This window comes from Loxodonta africana, chromosome 3, assembly GCF_030014295.1.
Source record: "Loxodonta africana isolate mLoxAfr1 chromosome 3, mLoxAfr1.hap2, whole genome shotgun sequence".
Taxonomy (NCBI): domain Eukaryota; kingdom Metazoa; phylum Chordata; class Mammalia; order Proboscidea; family Elephantidae; genus Loxodonta; species Loxodonta africana.
The window spans coordinates 3,027,541-3,042,220 of record NC_087344.1 but is presented as its reverse complement, the minus strand read 5'-3'; the positions used below and the strand labels follow the sequence as shown (position 1 = coordinate 3,042,220).

At 54.5% G+C, this 14,680-nt stretch overlaps 1 protein-coding gene across 1 annotated transcript; it reads left to right on the top strand.

Annotated features, from left to right (window-relative positions):
• Positions 1-2: 2 nt before the first annotated feature.
• LSM7 (LSM7 homolog, U6 small nuclear RNA and mRNA degradation associated) lies at positions 3-5,970 on the top strand. The gene is made up of 4 exons (XM_010601431.3): positions 3-49; positions 132-222; positions 2,264-2,335; positions 5,685-5,970. Exons 1-4 carry the CDS (start codon positions 44-46, stop codon positions 5,825-5,827), a joined length of 312 nt encoding a protein of 103 aa, XP_010599733.1. The 5' UTR covers positions 3-43; the 3' UTR covers positions 5,828-5,970.
• Positions 5,971-14,680: the final 8,710 nt, after the last annotated feature.

Sequence of the window (14,680 nt, the reverse complement as noted above, 5' to 3'; positions counted from 1 at the left end):
GGCGCGCCGGCGGCGCCTGCGCAGAGCGGCGCGGCGCGGCAAGATGGCGGTGGGCGCACGGCGGGACCGGGCGGGCGGCGTGGGGCTGGCGGGGCGTTCTCTCCGCCTCACGCGCTCTGCTTTCCTCGCAGGACAAAGAAAAGAAGAAGAAGGAGAGCATCTTGGACTTATCCAAGTACATCGATAAGACGATCCGGGTGAAGTTTCAAGGAGGCCGCGAAGGTGAGGCAGCCGCTGCCGCCAGCACTTTCTTATAGCTATTTAAAATAATTAACAAGAGCTACGATAACAACTTAATTTTTAGGCAGCGTTTTCTCCGCTTAGACACTGCTTTAAGGGCTGCACGCGAACTAACTCATACAGTCCTCCTAACAGCGCTGGGAGGTAGATGCCGTTGTGCCCATTTTGCAGATGGGGAGACTGAGGCACGAAGCGGCGAACAGACTTAACCCAAAGTCACAGTGACGCAGCCGGGATTGGGATTCACGAGTTTGCCTCCTGTGCGGTCCTGTCCCTCCAGCTCCCTCCCAGGGGCTTCCGTTCCTGCTCCCTCTACACCAGAGTTCCTCAGCTTGGGCACTGCTGCCTGGAGGGCCGGATCGTTCTCTGGGGTGGGGCAGTCCTGTGCACTATAGAGAGTTGAGCAGCACCCCGATCACCCACTCGATGCCGGTAGAACCCTCCCCCTTCCCCCCCGCCAATGATGACAGCTACAAATGTCTCCAGACATTGCAAGTGTCCTCTCGGGTAGAATCGCTCCTGGTGAAGAACCCCAGTCCGGCAGTCAATCACCACTCAGTGGGCAGAGAAATCTGTGAAAAACAGAACTTGAATCTCTGCTCCCTGCTTAAACCCTCCCTTGGCTCCCCATTGTGCCAGGATAAAATCTAAATCTGTATGTCTGAGCAGCACCTGTAGCCACAGGGCTGGAAAGGCACACGTTTGCTTCCTGCCTGGAATACTCTCACCAGGTGAACTGCCAGGCTAACCTGCTCCCAGCTCAAAGGCATTTGTTCTGGGAAGCCTTCCCTGACCCTCCACCTCAGGTCAGTCCCCTTTGTTTTAAGCTCCTAGTAGCACCTGTGGGGAAGACACCAGTGGCTCGGTGATAGAATTCTTGCCTTCCATGTGGGCGACTCAGGTTCATTTCCCAGCCAGTGCACCTCATGTGTAGCCACCACCGACCTGTGGAGGCTCGTGTGTTGCTGTGATGGACGAACAGGTTTCAGCAGAGCTCCCAGACTAAGACAGATTAGAAAGAAATGCCTGGAAATTGACTTCTGAAAATCAGCCAGTGAGAACCCTGTGGATCCAAACGTCTGATCCACAGCTGATTGTGGAGACAGCACAGGACGGGCAGTGTTTTGTTCCTGTGTGGGGTAGTATGGGCGACCGAGGGCGGCTAACAACAAGTACATGTCGCCACCTGCATCTTTATGTTTGCTAACGTGGCACTTAACTCTGCCCTGCGGGGATCTAGTGGTGAAATGGTATGTTCTCTGAGGGCAGGATTCGGCCAGGTTCTGCTCGGTGCCCATGGGCAGAGCAGGGTCACTGCATCCCCAGCCCCCACCAAGTGCTTGGCTGGCAATATTGCCTTTGATGCTCATCTGAACCCTGTGAGGTGGCTGTCATTATGAGCCCCGTTTTGCAGAGGAGGAAGGACCCCTGCTGGTGCAGTGGGTAAGCACTTGGCTGCTAACCAAAAGGTTAGCAGTTTGAACCCACCAGCCGCTCTGTGGGAGAAAGACCTGGGAATGTACTCCCGTAAAGATTACAGCCTAGAAAATTCTGTGGGGCAGCTCTACTGTGTCCCACGTGGTTGCTGGGAGTCAGAATTGACTCGGTGGCAATGGTTTTGCAGAGGTGGAGCCTGAGGAGGTCACACAGTGGGAAGCCACAGAGTCAAAGCCCAAACCTGGGCAGTCAGGTGGCCGTCCACTCCAGGGGCGGGCAGACTTCTCCATCAAGGGCCAGACAGGGAGTATCTTATTTTTGCACACCAAATGGTCCCTGTCCTGCTGAATGGTTTCCGCCGTTGCTCGTTGGCTTGTCTCGTTCTGCTTGGAGCTGGCTATCCCTGTTCTCCTTTCAGGGCTCCTCCCCATTCCCCCTAGTCCCCAGCTTCCTCTTCCCCTGAAAGGTGGTCCTTTGTGGGGGTGTGAACCTGCCTGGCCCTGGGGCACCGAGGATACTCATCCAAAGAACGGATATTGATCTCACGCCTTCTCGTTTCTCCTTTCCTTCTGGTGGTTTCTACAAGCCAGTGGAATCCTGAAAGGGTTTGACCCCCTCCTCAACCTCGTGCTTGATGGCACCATCGAATATATGAGAGGTGAGTTCAGGCCTTGTCCTTTTCGTTTTAAACCCGTGGAACCTATGCCTAAGTTACGGGTACCAAGCCACGTCGACTGGGTAGCTACAGGGTGTTCCATCCCCCACTGGCCCTGGTGTTCCTGCAAAGCCTGTGAAGCTCACGGTCCTAGGTTAAAAGAAATGTTTTGTTACCACATGCGGTGGTCTTTAGGTGCCTATTACCCATTGTTGTCGAGTCGTTTCTGACTCATAGCAACCCTGTGGTACAGAGTAGAACTGCCCTATAGTGTTTGCAAGGAGTGGCTGCTGGATTCAAATTGCCGGCCTTTTGGATAGCAGCCGAGCTCTTAAGCACTGCGCCACCAGGGCTTCAGGTGTGCCTATTAGGTACTTAAAATGTGCCAGGCATGGTTAGAAGGATGACGAGGGAAGGAAGCATGCGGGAGATATAGAGAGCTGGGAGGGGGACTTTGGGGCCTAGCAGGGACCACCGGGCCTGGGCTGAGGACTGCTAAGGCACCAGGAGGGTCTTGCCCTTCGGGAGACCAGCAGTGTGGCTGAGACAAGACTGATTCTCCTGGAAAGTTTAACAGCATAATGTCACCACAGAGGTGCGACCTGGCAGGGCAGAGAAGTCCTCTCAGTGGGGAGCCTGCTTCAGGCTGAGCCGCCCACTCCCTCTGGAGCATCCTGGTGGCCCCTCGTTTTCTTTCTTCCACACCAGGTCTCAAGCTGACCAGGTTGCCAGCTCAGCCTTCCTGGGCAGGCAACTTTCCTTGCCCATGGAAGGGCAGCCACGTGGGGTGATGGGTGCCCGCTTGTAAAGGGGTCAGATGTATACAGCGCGCAGTGTCCCTCAGATGTGGGAGGTCCGCTACTGGGTGCTTTCATACAGCACACAGTGGGGTCCCCGCCCCCACTGCTGAGGGACTCAACACCCATCTACCCCCAGAACAACGCTTCAGTGTGGAGAGGGGGCCCTGGTTTGATAGTGGCAGAACCAGATCTCAAATTGGATTTCTGACTTCAGAACCTGAGCTGCTGGCCCAGTCTGAGTCTCCCAGTGCTGCTGGCCAGAAACACCAAAAGCAGGTGGCTTCAACAAGCAGAAATTTACTGCCTCATGCTTCAAGGGGCTAGGAGTCTGTACTCAGGGCGCCAGCACTAGGAAAGGCTGTGTGTAGCTTCCTATGCCTTGGTGATCTCCAGGATCTTCACCTGTTTGCTTCTTTCTGTGCTTAATCTGCTCCCTGTGTGTCTTAAAACTGGTTGGGTTTAAGACACACCCTGCATTGGATAGGCCCTCGTTAACATAACAGAAAAGGAGCCCTGCTGGTGCAGTGGCTGAGCAAACAGCTAATCAAAAAGGTTGGCAGTTTGATGGACCACAACTAGCACAGCCTCCACCAGTCTGAGTCCAGCATAACTAGATGGTACCCGGCTACCACCAGCGACTGCTCTGACAGGGATCACAACAGAGGGTCCCAGACAGAGCTGGAGAAAAATATAGAACAAAATTCTAACTCACATACACAAAAAAGACCAGACTTGCTGGCCTGACAGAGACTGGAGAAAGCCCAGGAGTATGGCCCCCAGACACCTTTTCAGCTCAGTACTGAAGTCACTCCTGAGGTTCACCCTTTAGCCAAAGATTGGACAGGCCTATAAAACAGAATGAGACTAAAGGGGCACAACCAGCCCAGGGGCAAGGATGAGAAGGCAGGAGGGGACAGGAAAAGGGATAATGGGGAACCCAAGATCAAGAAGGGGAGAGTGTTGACATGTTATGGGGTTGGCAACCAATGTCACACAACAATACGTGTACTCATTGTTCAATGAGAAACTAGTGTGTTCTGTAAAGTTTCGTCTAAAGTATAATTAAAAAAAAAAAAAAAGAAAGAAAGAAAAACCGTTAAAATGAAGAAAAAAAAAAGGTTGGCAGTTTAAACCCACCCAGCAGGTCTGTGGGAGACAGGCTGGCAACCTGCTCATGTAAAGACGACAACAGCCTGGGGAACTTCATGGGGCAGTTCTGTCACATGGGGTTGCTGAGTCAGAATCAACTCAACAGCACACAGCCACAACATAGAAAACTGTTCCCAATGGGGCCACACCCACAGGACAGGAGTTAGGATCCTAACACATATTCTGGGGACACAACTCAATCCATGACAAGCCCCTTTCAGCACCATGTGAGAACAACAGGGAGGACTTTTTATTGCCCAGAGCTTCATAACAGCTCTCCTGGAACCTTCTGCCACCCTGGGAACCCCCCTCAACCGCCGTCGACAGCCTTGCTTGACCAGGGGTGAAGCCGGTAACTACAGGGGCTTCTGGGACTTTCCAGAAACCAGGAGCCCTACTTGTGGTTATTTCAGCTGCCCATCTGGGGACTGGACCCAGGGGCCCCTGCTGGCTCGGGACCTCTCATCAGCTGTGACCTGGTACTGCCCGCCTCCTCTGGGGTATGTGTCCTCATTGCAGAACAGGGGCAGCTGAGCAGGCTATTTCCATAATGTTCCTCCCAGCTCTAACAGTCCATGGGACATACCAGAGGGAGAGCCTTCCCACCTGGGTCGCTCCAGCCTCTGGGTGGCCTTTGGGAGCAGCACGTGGCACGCCTGGGCACATCCCCCCTGAGGTCAGGGGTCAGTCCCAGCCCCTGTGGGATGGGGGCTGGGGAGCTTGTTTTGTGGCGACCCAGCCTTCCCAGACCTTGGCCACCAGCACGACCGCCTCACATCCCTTCTTAGTGTCCTGGGGCTTCCGTAACAGAAAACACAACCCAAGACTAGGAATTTATCGTCTCATGCTTCTGGAGGACAGAGGTCAAATTCAGGACGTTGGCAGGGCCAGTGTCTGTCTCTCTCTCTATACTGCTTGGGAAGGCCCTTCTTTGCCTCTTTCAACTTCTAGTTAGGTTAGGTGCCGTCAAGTCGGTTCCAACTCAGCCACCCCAGGTGACAGAGTAGAACTGCCCCAGAGGGTTTTCTCGGCTCTAATCTCTACAGGAGCAGATTGCCAGGTCTCTCTCCCCTGGAGCCACTGGGTAGGCTTGAACCGCCAGCCTCTGGGTTAGCAACCAAGTAATTAACCATTGTGCCACCAGGGCTCCTTGAGCTTCCAGTAGCTGCGGCGATCCCGGTGGGCCTGCAGCTGTGTCTTCACACGGCGTCTGCCTTCCCACTGTGTGTGTGTCTGTTCTCTGTATTCTAAGGCCCTCCTTGAATGGGATTAGGACTAGGACCCATCCTATTCCCATAAGACCCTCATTCCCAAATGGGGTCCCGTCCACAGGTGCAGGGTTAGGACTTCTGTGTGTTTAGGGTATATGATTCTGTCCATAATGGGCTCCTTCTGTCTCCCAGACCCCGACGACCAGTACAAGCTGACAGAGGACACGCGGCAGCTGGGCCTGGTGGTGTGCAGAGGCACATCGGTGGTGCTCATCTGCCCGCAGGACGGCATGGAGGCCATCCCCAACCCCTTCATCCAGCAGCAGGACGCCTAGCAGGCCAGGGGTGTGGAGTGCGAGGCTCGGTTCCCATGGACTGGACCACCCCTCCCACACTCCATGCCAACTTCTGGAACGGAAGCTCTTTTCTTTTTGTATGGGTTAATTTTTCGTTTTCTTAATAAAACTGCAAAACTCAAGTGTCGGGGAGCTGTGGGGTCTTGCTTCCTGGGTGGAGCCTGAGTCCCAGAACTGGATTCAGTCCGTCGGGGTCACTGAGTACCAGCACCGTCCAGGCTGGGTCTGCAGGGCCCAGTGGGGGAACAGGTAGTGCCTGTGGGCCAGCCCCAGGGCCCCTTGGCCCTGAGGGGGAGCTGGGGGTAGAACGGGGCAGACCCCCCATACCGGGCCAGCCCCTGTCCCAGAAGCGCCCAGAGACTAGAAGCTGCTCTGGGTGTTTCCGGAAGGGTGGAACAGGGCCCACTCAGCTACCTGTTGGGCACAGCTCTGCCTCTGCTCTGCCCCTTGGCATCACCTCCTCTCACGGGCCAGGGGGAACTTATAAACCCAGGGTCATCTAGGCCATCCCCTGCCTAAAACCTCATCGTGGCTAAAACATAACAGACAAACAGATGTCTGAGTTCCCGTCCAGCCTGGCCCTGCCACCCTCTCCGAGGCCCCTAATCTTGCTGTCACCACAGCGTAGACCCACCAGCCACCTTCTGGCCCAGGGCCTGCCTTCTCGTCCCAGGACCACACTCATCAGCCGGCAAGCACCAGTCTGTCCTATTGCCAGCTCGGATTCACGGTGACCCCATGTACAACGGAACAAAACGCTGCCCCGTCCTGCATGATCTTCACCATCATTGGTATGCTCAAGTCCGTGGTCACAGCCACTGTGTATTCTGAGTGCCTTCCACCCTAGGGGGCTCATCTGCCGGCACTAAATTGGACAGTGTTCTGTTGTGACCCATAGGGTTTTCATTGCCTGATTTTTGGAAGTAGATCTCCAGGCCTTTTTTCCTAGCCTTTTAGTCTGGAAGGTCGGCTGAAACCTGACCACCACGGGTGAGGCGACCCTGGTGGTATTTGAAGTACTGATGACGTAGCTTCCAGCATCATAGCAACACACAAGCCATGCAGAATAACTGACAGATGGGTAGCATTCTAAATGCCTCTTCTTAGGAAGGTTGGCTTTTTTCTGTCCCCCCTCCACACACACGCACACACACACACACACACACACACGCTCCTAAACTCTGTGTCCTTGTTAGGATTCTCAGTCACCCATTGTACTCCCCTCACTGAGGCAGGCACCCTGTCTGTCTCGTCCACACCCAGGAGGGCCTCATGAAGGAGGAAGGACGACAAGGGTTCTGGGAGCAAGTCAGGGGCAGAGGCTAACCTGATGGAAACTGGACGAGAATCCAGGAAGAAAGACCTGGCAATTGACATGAAAATTATCCAGTGAAAACCCTACGGATCCCAACGGTCTGATCTGCAACCAGTCACGCGGATGACAGGAGCAGACAGCATTTCCTACCACTGGGGAAATGGAGCAGAGAGTGTCTAGGGCCACACCGGAAGCCAGGGGCAGGATGGGGACAAAACTCATGACTCAGGCTGGGTGGCCTTACCAGATAAGGTGATGCTGGCTCACTCCCAGGCTTACCACAGAGCTGCTGGCTTTGCTGGGGCCAGGAGGCATCCCCCTGTGGATCCAGGGTAGATTAGTTATCGGTCCTCAGCCAACCCCTGTGCCTGCCAGTCCTCTTTCCTTGCTCACCATCCTTGCCATCTGGCCTTCCCCAGCTGGGCGAGGGAGAGGCCATCACTGCCGGACCAGCTGGGGGGCCGCAGTCTACACGGAAGGACAGGGCAGTGGAGTTCAGTACGCCTCCATGCTGACATTCAGCCCACCACACCTGCTGTTGGGGAGCGGTTACCCCCATGTCCACTGACAAATTGGACCCAGACGCTGAGTGGGGGGTGGTGACATGGCAAGGGCTTTAGAGCGGTCTGCCCTCTAAATCCACGCTCTGTCCAAGTGGCACACCCAACCTGCCCTGTCTGAGGCCGGAGGCAAAGGCGAAGGCCTTGGGGTCACTGCAGGCCCAGACAGCCCAAGGCCTCGGCCCCCTGGTCCCTTCCACTACCCGGTGAGAGTAGCGAGTCGTCAGCAGCTAATTAAGTCTCGTGAGAACCGCCAGGGACCAAGGGAGGCAAAAGAGGGCAAAGTCTGGCTTTCCAGGGCCTTCTAGCTTCTCTCCAAGGGGGAGCACAGCTTGTCCCTGGTGTCCCCCTCCCCACCATTAAAAAAAAAAAGCAATTGCCATCTAGTCAACTCCACGTGTGTCAGAGTAGAACCGTGCTCCATGGGGTTTTCAATGGCTGATTTTTTGGAAGTTGATCCCCAGGCCTTTCTCCCAAGTCACCTCTGGGTGGACTCAAACCACCAACCTTTCAGTTATTAGCCGAGCACGTTAGCTGTTTTGTAGCCCTAAAACTCTCCCGCAGGCTCCAGGGCTCTCTCTCCACCCACCATGCACCTCCCAGCAGTCTGAAGGGGGCAGAAGCTGCTTTCTGCAGCCAGTGTCTGCTTTCTGCAGCCAGTATCCTGGACTCAAATCCCCTCCCACCCCTTGCTGTGTGGCTTAGGGTAAGTGTTCCAACCTCTCTGAGGTTCAGTTCCATCTCTGTGGCTGGACACTGGGCCACAGTTGTGTGGGGAGACAAGAGCACAAAAGCCTGTGTTCAGCCCCAAAGGCGAGAACAGAACGCTGGGGAAGCGCAGGAGGGGAGGCCCAGTTTTCTGAGGACCAGGCAGAGTGTTCCAAGGACAAGATAAAGTGAGTTCGCTCCACTTAACCGTATCTGCCCCGTTGTCAGCAGCTGTCAAGTCGGCCACAACTCATGGCGACCCCACGCACAATGGGGATGAAATGCAGCCTGATCCTGCACCTCTCCACACCATCCCCGTGACTGGCTGCAGATCAGACCATTGCGATTGGTAGGGTTTTCAGGGGCTGATTTTCAGACGTCAATCACCAGGCCTTTCTTCCTAATCTTAGCCCGGAAGCTCTGCTGAAACCTGTTCAGCATCCTAGCACCACACACCCCGCCACTGACAGGTGGGTGGTGGCTGCGCGGGAGGTGCGTTGCCTGGGAATCGAGCCCGGTCTCCTGCATGGAAGGCGGAACTCTACCGCTAAACCACCGCTGCCCCCTGAACACAGTAGTACACATGGTATAATACCGTGTACTTCAAGTCTGAATTTTTAGGAACAGCTTCTGTGTCTGTGTATGTAAATGTGTAGAGAAAGATCTGGAAGTTTCTGTGCTGAGCTGGGACTGAAGACGGTGGCCAGAGGGGACTTTAGCCTGCTCTGTATGTTTGGATATTTTACAGGGAGGAGAAGTGAGTCAGAGACCAACAGAGAGAAAGCTAGGAATGGATGAGAGACACAGAGGTGAGACACAGAGGTTTAGAGGAGACAAGGAAAAGCAGAGACAAGAGGCGGGGACTGAGAAACGAGGACACCGTGGGCCTGAGACACTGGATCCTGGCCCTCCCCCACCCTCCTGGCCCCAGGATAAATCCCCAGCCCAGCCGGTTCCCCGCCCGTCCTCCCACCATGCCTTCTGGAGGCAGCACACTGAGCCCAGCCCACATCCTGCCCTTTGAGCTCCCCTGCCACCCACAGCCTCAGCACAGGGTGCAGGCACTCCGGCCCTCAAACCAGGCCCTGTCTCATGTGTGCACCGTCGCCACGGCCCACGGCTTCCAGGTGCTGGCCGAGAGGCCCTGGGTGCTGCATGGGAAGGCTGAGCTCTGGGAGACATGGCCAGAGGCGCCAGTGGATGACTGGGAGAGAGGGGAGGGCCCTGGCTCGACCCAGGGCCAGCCCGAGAGCCCCAGGACTCCACCTCGCAGCAGGTTCTGGAGTCTTTTGAAGGTGGACAAGATCTGGACTTTGCTGAATGGTCAGCCTTGCCCCATCGTCACCCTTTCCTCACCCCAGGTATCTTGTCCCCAGAATAGATTCCATAATGCAGTCTGCCTACTTACCCTTTGTCTTAGCCATCTTGTGCTGCTATAACGGAAGTAGCACAAGTGGATGGCTTTAACAAACAAATTTATTCTCTCACAATTTAGTAGGCTAAAAGTCCAAATTCAGGGTGTCATCTCCAGGGGACGGCTTTCTCTCTTTGCCGGCTCTGGAGGAAGGTCCTTGTCCTCCATCTTCCCTTGGTCTGGGAGCTTCTCAGCACAGGAACCTCAGGTCCAAAGAACGCGCTCTGCTCCAGCACTGCTTTCTTGATGGTATGCAGTCCCCAACTCTCTGCTTGCTTCCCTTTCCTTTTTATTTCTTGAGAGATAAAAGCTGGTGCAGGCCTCCCTTTACATTAGATCAGGGATATGACCTGGGTAAGGGTGGTGTTACGATCCCAAATTAATCCTTTTTAACATAAAATTACAATCACACAATGGAGAACAACCACACAATGCTGGAAATCATGGCCCAGCCAAACCGATACACACATTTTTGGGGGGACATAATTCAATCCATGTCAGCCCTTGTAGTTCACTTCAACCTGTTGCCGTCGAGTCGACCCTGTCTCGTGAGGACCCCGGGTGTGTCAGAGTAGAGCTGTGCTCCTCAGGCTTTTCAGTGGCTGACTTTTCAGAAATAGATCCACAGGCCTTTGTTCTGAGGCGCCTCTGGGTGGACTCAAACCTCCAGCCTTTCACTTAGCAGCAGAGCGTTAGCCATTTCCGACCCCCAGGGACTCCAGCTCACTAACCCTCCCCCAAGCCCTCTGGCAGGCTCTGCGATTATCCCTGTTTAGAGACCTGGAGGGAAACCCCTGGGTGGCACAAATGGTTGACCGCTGGGCAGGTAGCTGAAAAGCTGGCGGTTCAAATCTCCCCAGACACACCTTGGAAGAAAGGCCTGGCAATCTGCTTCTGAAAGGTCATGACCTTGAAAACCCCATGGAGCAGTTCTACCCTGACACATGGGGTCACTATGCATGGGAATCATGGGAACTAACAACACAGATGAGGAAGCTGAGGCCCAGAGAGGTTAAGCAACTTGCCCAGGGTCACACAGCCAGGATTCTAACCCAGGTGGAGGGCGGGCAGGCGCCTCCGGCACCATCTGCCCACCACTTCCTCCCTCTATTCCAAAGTCGCCCGAAGTTCCTAACTGCCCCATCTCACAGGTGCAGAAGCTAAGGCCCACAGCTAGATGGGAGATATCTGTACAAGCATGGGGGGCAGACAGAAAAGGGAGGGAGAGAGCCGCCTTCCCCTCCTGGCCCAGGATGGGAGAGACCACGTCCCCCTCTCTCACACCACAGGTCCCCTCCCGCCGGGAACGGCCAAGCAGAGACCTCACCTGACGCTGGAGCACCAGCAAGAGGACCCAAATGTTGCTGTTTAGGGTGAGGCATTCAGCCAAGGAGCCCTGAAGCCCTGGTCTTGGTTTCCCCATCACTGAAATGGGCAGAGGGAGCCCAGTTTTGCCTGGACTCAGACAAGGAAATGCTTGCAAGAAAAGGGTTTTGTAAACGGGACACACCCTACAAACGAGAGGTGGTCTGAGATTAATGGGGTCATTGGTTTGGGCTCAGAGTCCCCGGGTGGTACAGATGGTTAGTATCCTCAGTACCAACCAAAAAGTTGGAGGTTCCACTTCTGAGGCAGCTCAGAAGAAAGGCCTGGCAAGCTACTGAAAAATCAGACTAAAAACCCTGTGGGGCGCTGTTCTACTCTGACACTCATGGGGTTGCCAACTGGTATACATACACACATATGTCTGTGTGTGTGTATTCCGACTCATAGCAAATCTATAGGACGCAGTAGAACTGCCCCATAGGGTTTCCAAGGAGTGGCTGGTGGATTGGAACTGCTGACCTTTTGGTTAGCAGCTGAGCTCTTAACCACTGCGCCACCAGGGCTCCAATATATATGTATGGTTTGGGCTCGAGAGCCACCGGGGGGAGAGAATGAAGACACCCAGGGGGCCTGGCCCCTCTGCTCTCACTGCTTCCAACATATCCCTCCCCCACAGCTACAAACACACCCCAAGCCCCCGCTCTCTGCAGGGTAAGTTTTGGCCTCTCTGCCTCCCTCATTAAACTAGGAGCTTCATGGGGGTGGGGCCTGGGTCTAATGGTGTCCCCCAGGCATACAGGGCCCAGCACACAGTAGGTGCTCAATAAATGTCTGTTAATGAATGCGTGAATCTGGTTGCTTCTGCCTCCATTCAGGACCCCGGTCAGCTCTCTGGAGTCCCTTAAGGCCTCTGTGGCCCACCTGCCCTGTCCACAGCAGTGCTGACCAGGCCCAGCAGAGGTCAGGGTTCCCCCAGGAACAAAGAGCCTCCATCTGACACCAAAAGGCATTCCCGAGGTGTAAAAACGGCCTGGCAATGGACGTCCCCTAACAGCAGGGGGTGGGAGGAGGATAAGTACCATAAGCAACAGCCCAAGGCTGATGCCTGAGGCAGAGGTCAGACACACCTGCTCTCTCCACCATCTTTACCAATTCTGACACCAGCCATCCCTCCCACGGCACTATTTCTCTCTCTCCTGGATTTGATAATCCATTGCGATGGCCACACAGAACTCACAGACCATACTTACATTTAAGGGGTTTATTAGGGAAGTCACAGGTTGCAATTCAGGATCAGGATCAACTTGGAAGTAATACGAGCAACTCAGGATATAGTTCTTTGATCAGGAGAGCTTCAGCTTGGGCAAATGTTGCAAAGCTCTTTAGCTCCACTGATAGGTGCCCAGAGGCACCCCACTCCACCAGGAAGGCTCCTGCCCGAAGGCACTCAGCTCTCTCAGTCTGTGGGTTGGCACACCTCTTACAGGCCCCTCGCTCCATAGGCTGGGAAGCCCACCATGCCCTCTTGCTCCTGTCTCCTGGTTCTGCTGCCTCTGGACTCTGCTGTGTTCGTGCTGCTTCTTGCTGTCTCACACCATCTCCAGTGTTCTAGTTGTCTCTGTCTCCTGGGTCTAGGAGGTTCTCAGCACAGGGACCCTGGGTCCTCAGAGGACATGCTTCGCTCTCGGTCCTTCTTCTTGATGGTAGCGAGGTGCCTTTCCAGCCTCTGGGATTGGCTCTCTTTAAGCCTAGCAGAATGGCAAAACAGTCTAATCCCCTACAAGGGTTTTGTGCACCTTATTTGCATTAGCAAAACTGTCCAATCCCATTGGCAGGCCACAACACCTTATTTGCATAGTCCCACCCAATCACAGGAAGTGTTTTCTACTGTTGTACATAGGGTCACTATAAGTCGGAACCGACTTGATGGCACCTAACGACAAACAAGACCATGGCTAGAAGGTCCACATCAAAGCAATCCACAGTCCCACTCAAGGACATAGGAAGTAAAACTTGAGCTTCCACACTAAGACTAGGAAAAAAGGCCTGGTGATCTACTTCTGAAAACCAGCCAGTGAAAACCCTGTGGATCCCAAAGAGTCTGTAGCTGAATCCTGATCAAAAGGGGGGAAAATGCAGAACAGAATTTCAGATTATCATGAACTCCAGACTTTCTGGAACCACGGAGACTGGATGAACCCCTAAAACTATTGTCCCGAGATAACCTTTAAAGCTCAAATAAAAAACATCCCCTGAAGTTTTCTTTAAACCATAGTTTAACTTAACTAGTAAAGAATGTCTGCCTTGAGCACTGTGCTCTTTTACAGAGCTATCGATAAAGCATCAAACTGACAACAGCAAACCAAAACGTTAGACAGGAATCTTAGGGGGCAGGAAGTTTACGTAATGGGGGAGGAACGGTTCGGAAAAGGAGGATGAGAATGGTTGTCAAACTGAAAGAATATAGCCAACGTCGCTGAATGTAAAAACTGTGGGATCGGTGTATGTTCTGCTGTGTATATTCTCAACAGCAACAAAAAGAAATTATTAAAGAAAAGAAGGGAAAAAAAATGTGAACCCGAACAGTCCAATCCACAACCAATCATGGGGATGGCACAGGACCAGGTGGCATTTCTTTCTGTCGCGCGTGCAGTTGCCTTGACTGGGGGGCCGACTCAGCTTGACAGCAGCTGACAACAACAGTCTTCCCAACGGCCACAAGGGATTGGCTCTTATTATCCCCACTTTACAGATGGGGATACTGAGGCCCAGAGAGGTCAGGTCACCGGCCCACAGTCACACTGTGGGCTCCTGGTGGAGCGGGGGCTTAACCCGGGTGACTGGATCTGCACCCCAGGGTCTTCGTCAGCGACCAGTGAGTGTATGCCCAATCGCAGAGGGTCGCCCCAGGCTCAGTGAGATGAAGCCACACGTCTGGGCCAGCCTCCCTCAGCCGGCCATGACCACTGGCCCTGCCCACACCTGAACCCATGTATCACGCTGGAGCTGCAGGGTGAGAGGAGGAGGCTGTTAATTTTAGACGTAATTGCTGCCACAGGAGGGCTCCCGCTGGCTCTCCCAGGCACGAAGGTGCAGGCCAGAGAGAGCCTCCCCCAGCCCCACATCACTCCTCCCCAAAAGAACCCCTTGGCAGCCACCTCCCTGCCCCAGCCCCCCTACGCTTTCCCCATCTGGAGCCGCCCTCTCCGCCGAGGTGGTCCGTATCCATGGCAACGTCCTCATCACAGGTGACCGTAACCTTGGCAACCAGGTACTACCACCCCAGCGCCTGGGACGCTCTAACCTGTGCTCTCAGCCCCCTCCCACGCACCCCCCGGCCCTTAGCAGAAGAACCACGGGAGACCTGCTGGGGAAGATGAGCTTTTAGAGGGCAAGGCCACCACAAGGTCACTCAGTGGCTGAGCAACGCCCCCTCATCCACTGGAAGCCATGGCACAGCGCCCCCAGTCTGCAAACTCCAGTTGTCAGCAGACCACCTGCTGCCTCCA

Bases quoted from the DNA above. Each gene is read 5' to 3' on its own strand.
- LSM7 (XM_010601431.3), top strand. The intron at 223-2,263 runs GTGAGGCAGCCG...GGTTTCTACAAG, and splicing joins GTTTCAAGGAGGCCGCGAAG to CCAGTGGAATCCTGAAAGGG. The intron at 2,336-5,684 runs GTGAGTTCAGGC...TCTGTCTCCCAG, and splicing joins CACCATCGAATATATGAGAG to ACCCCGACGACCAGTACAAG.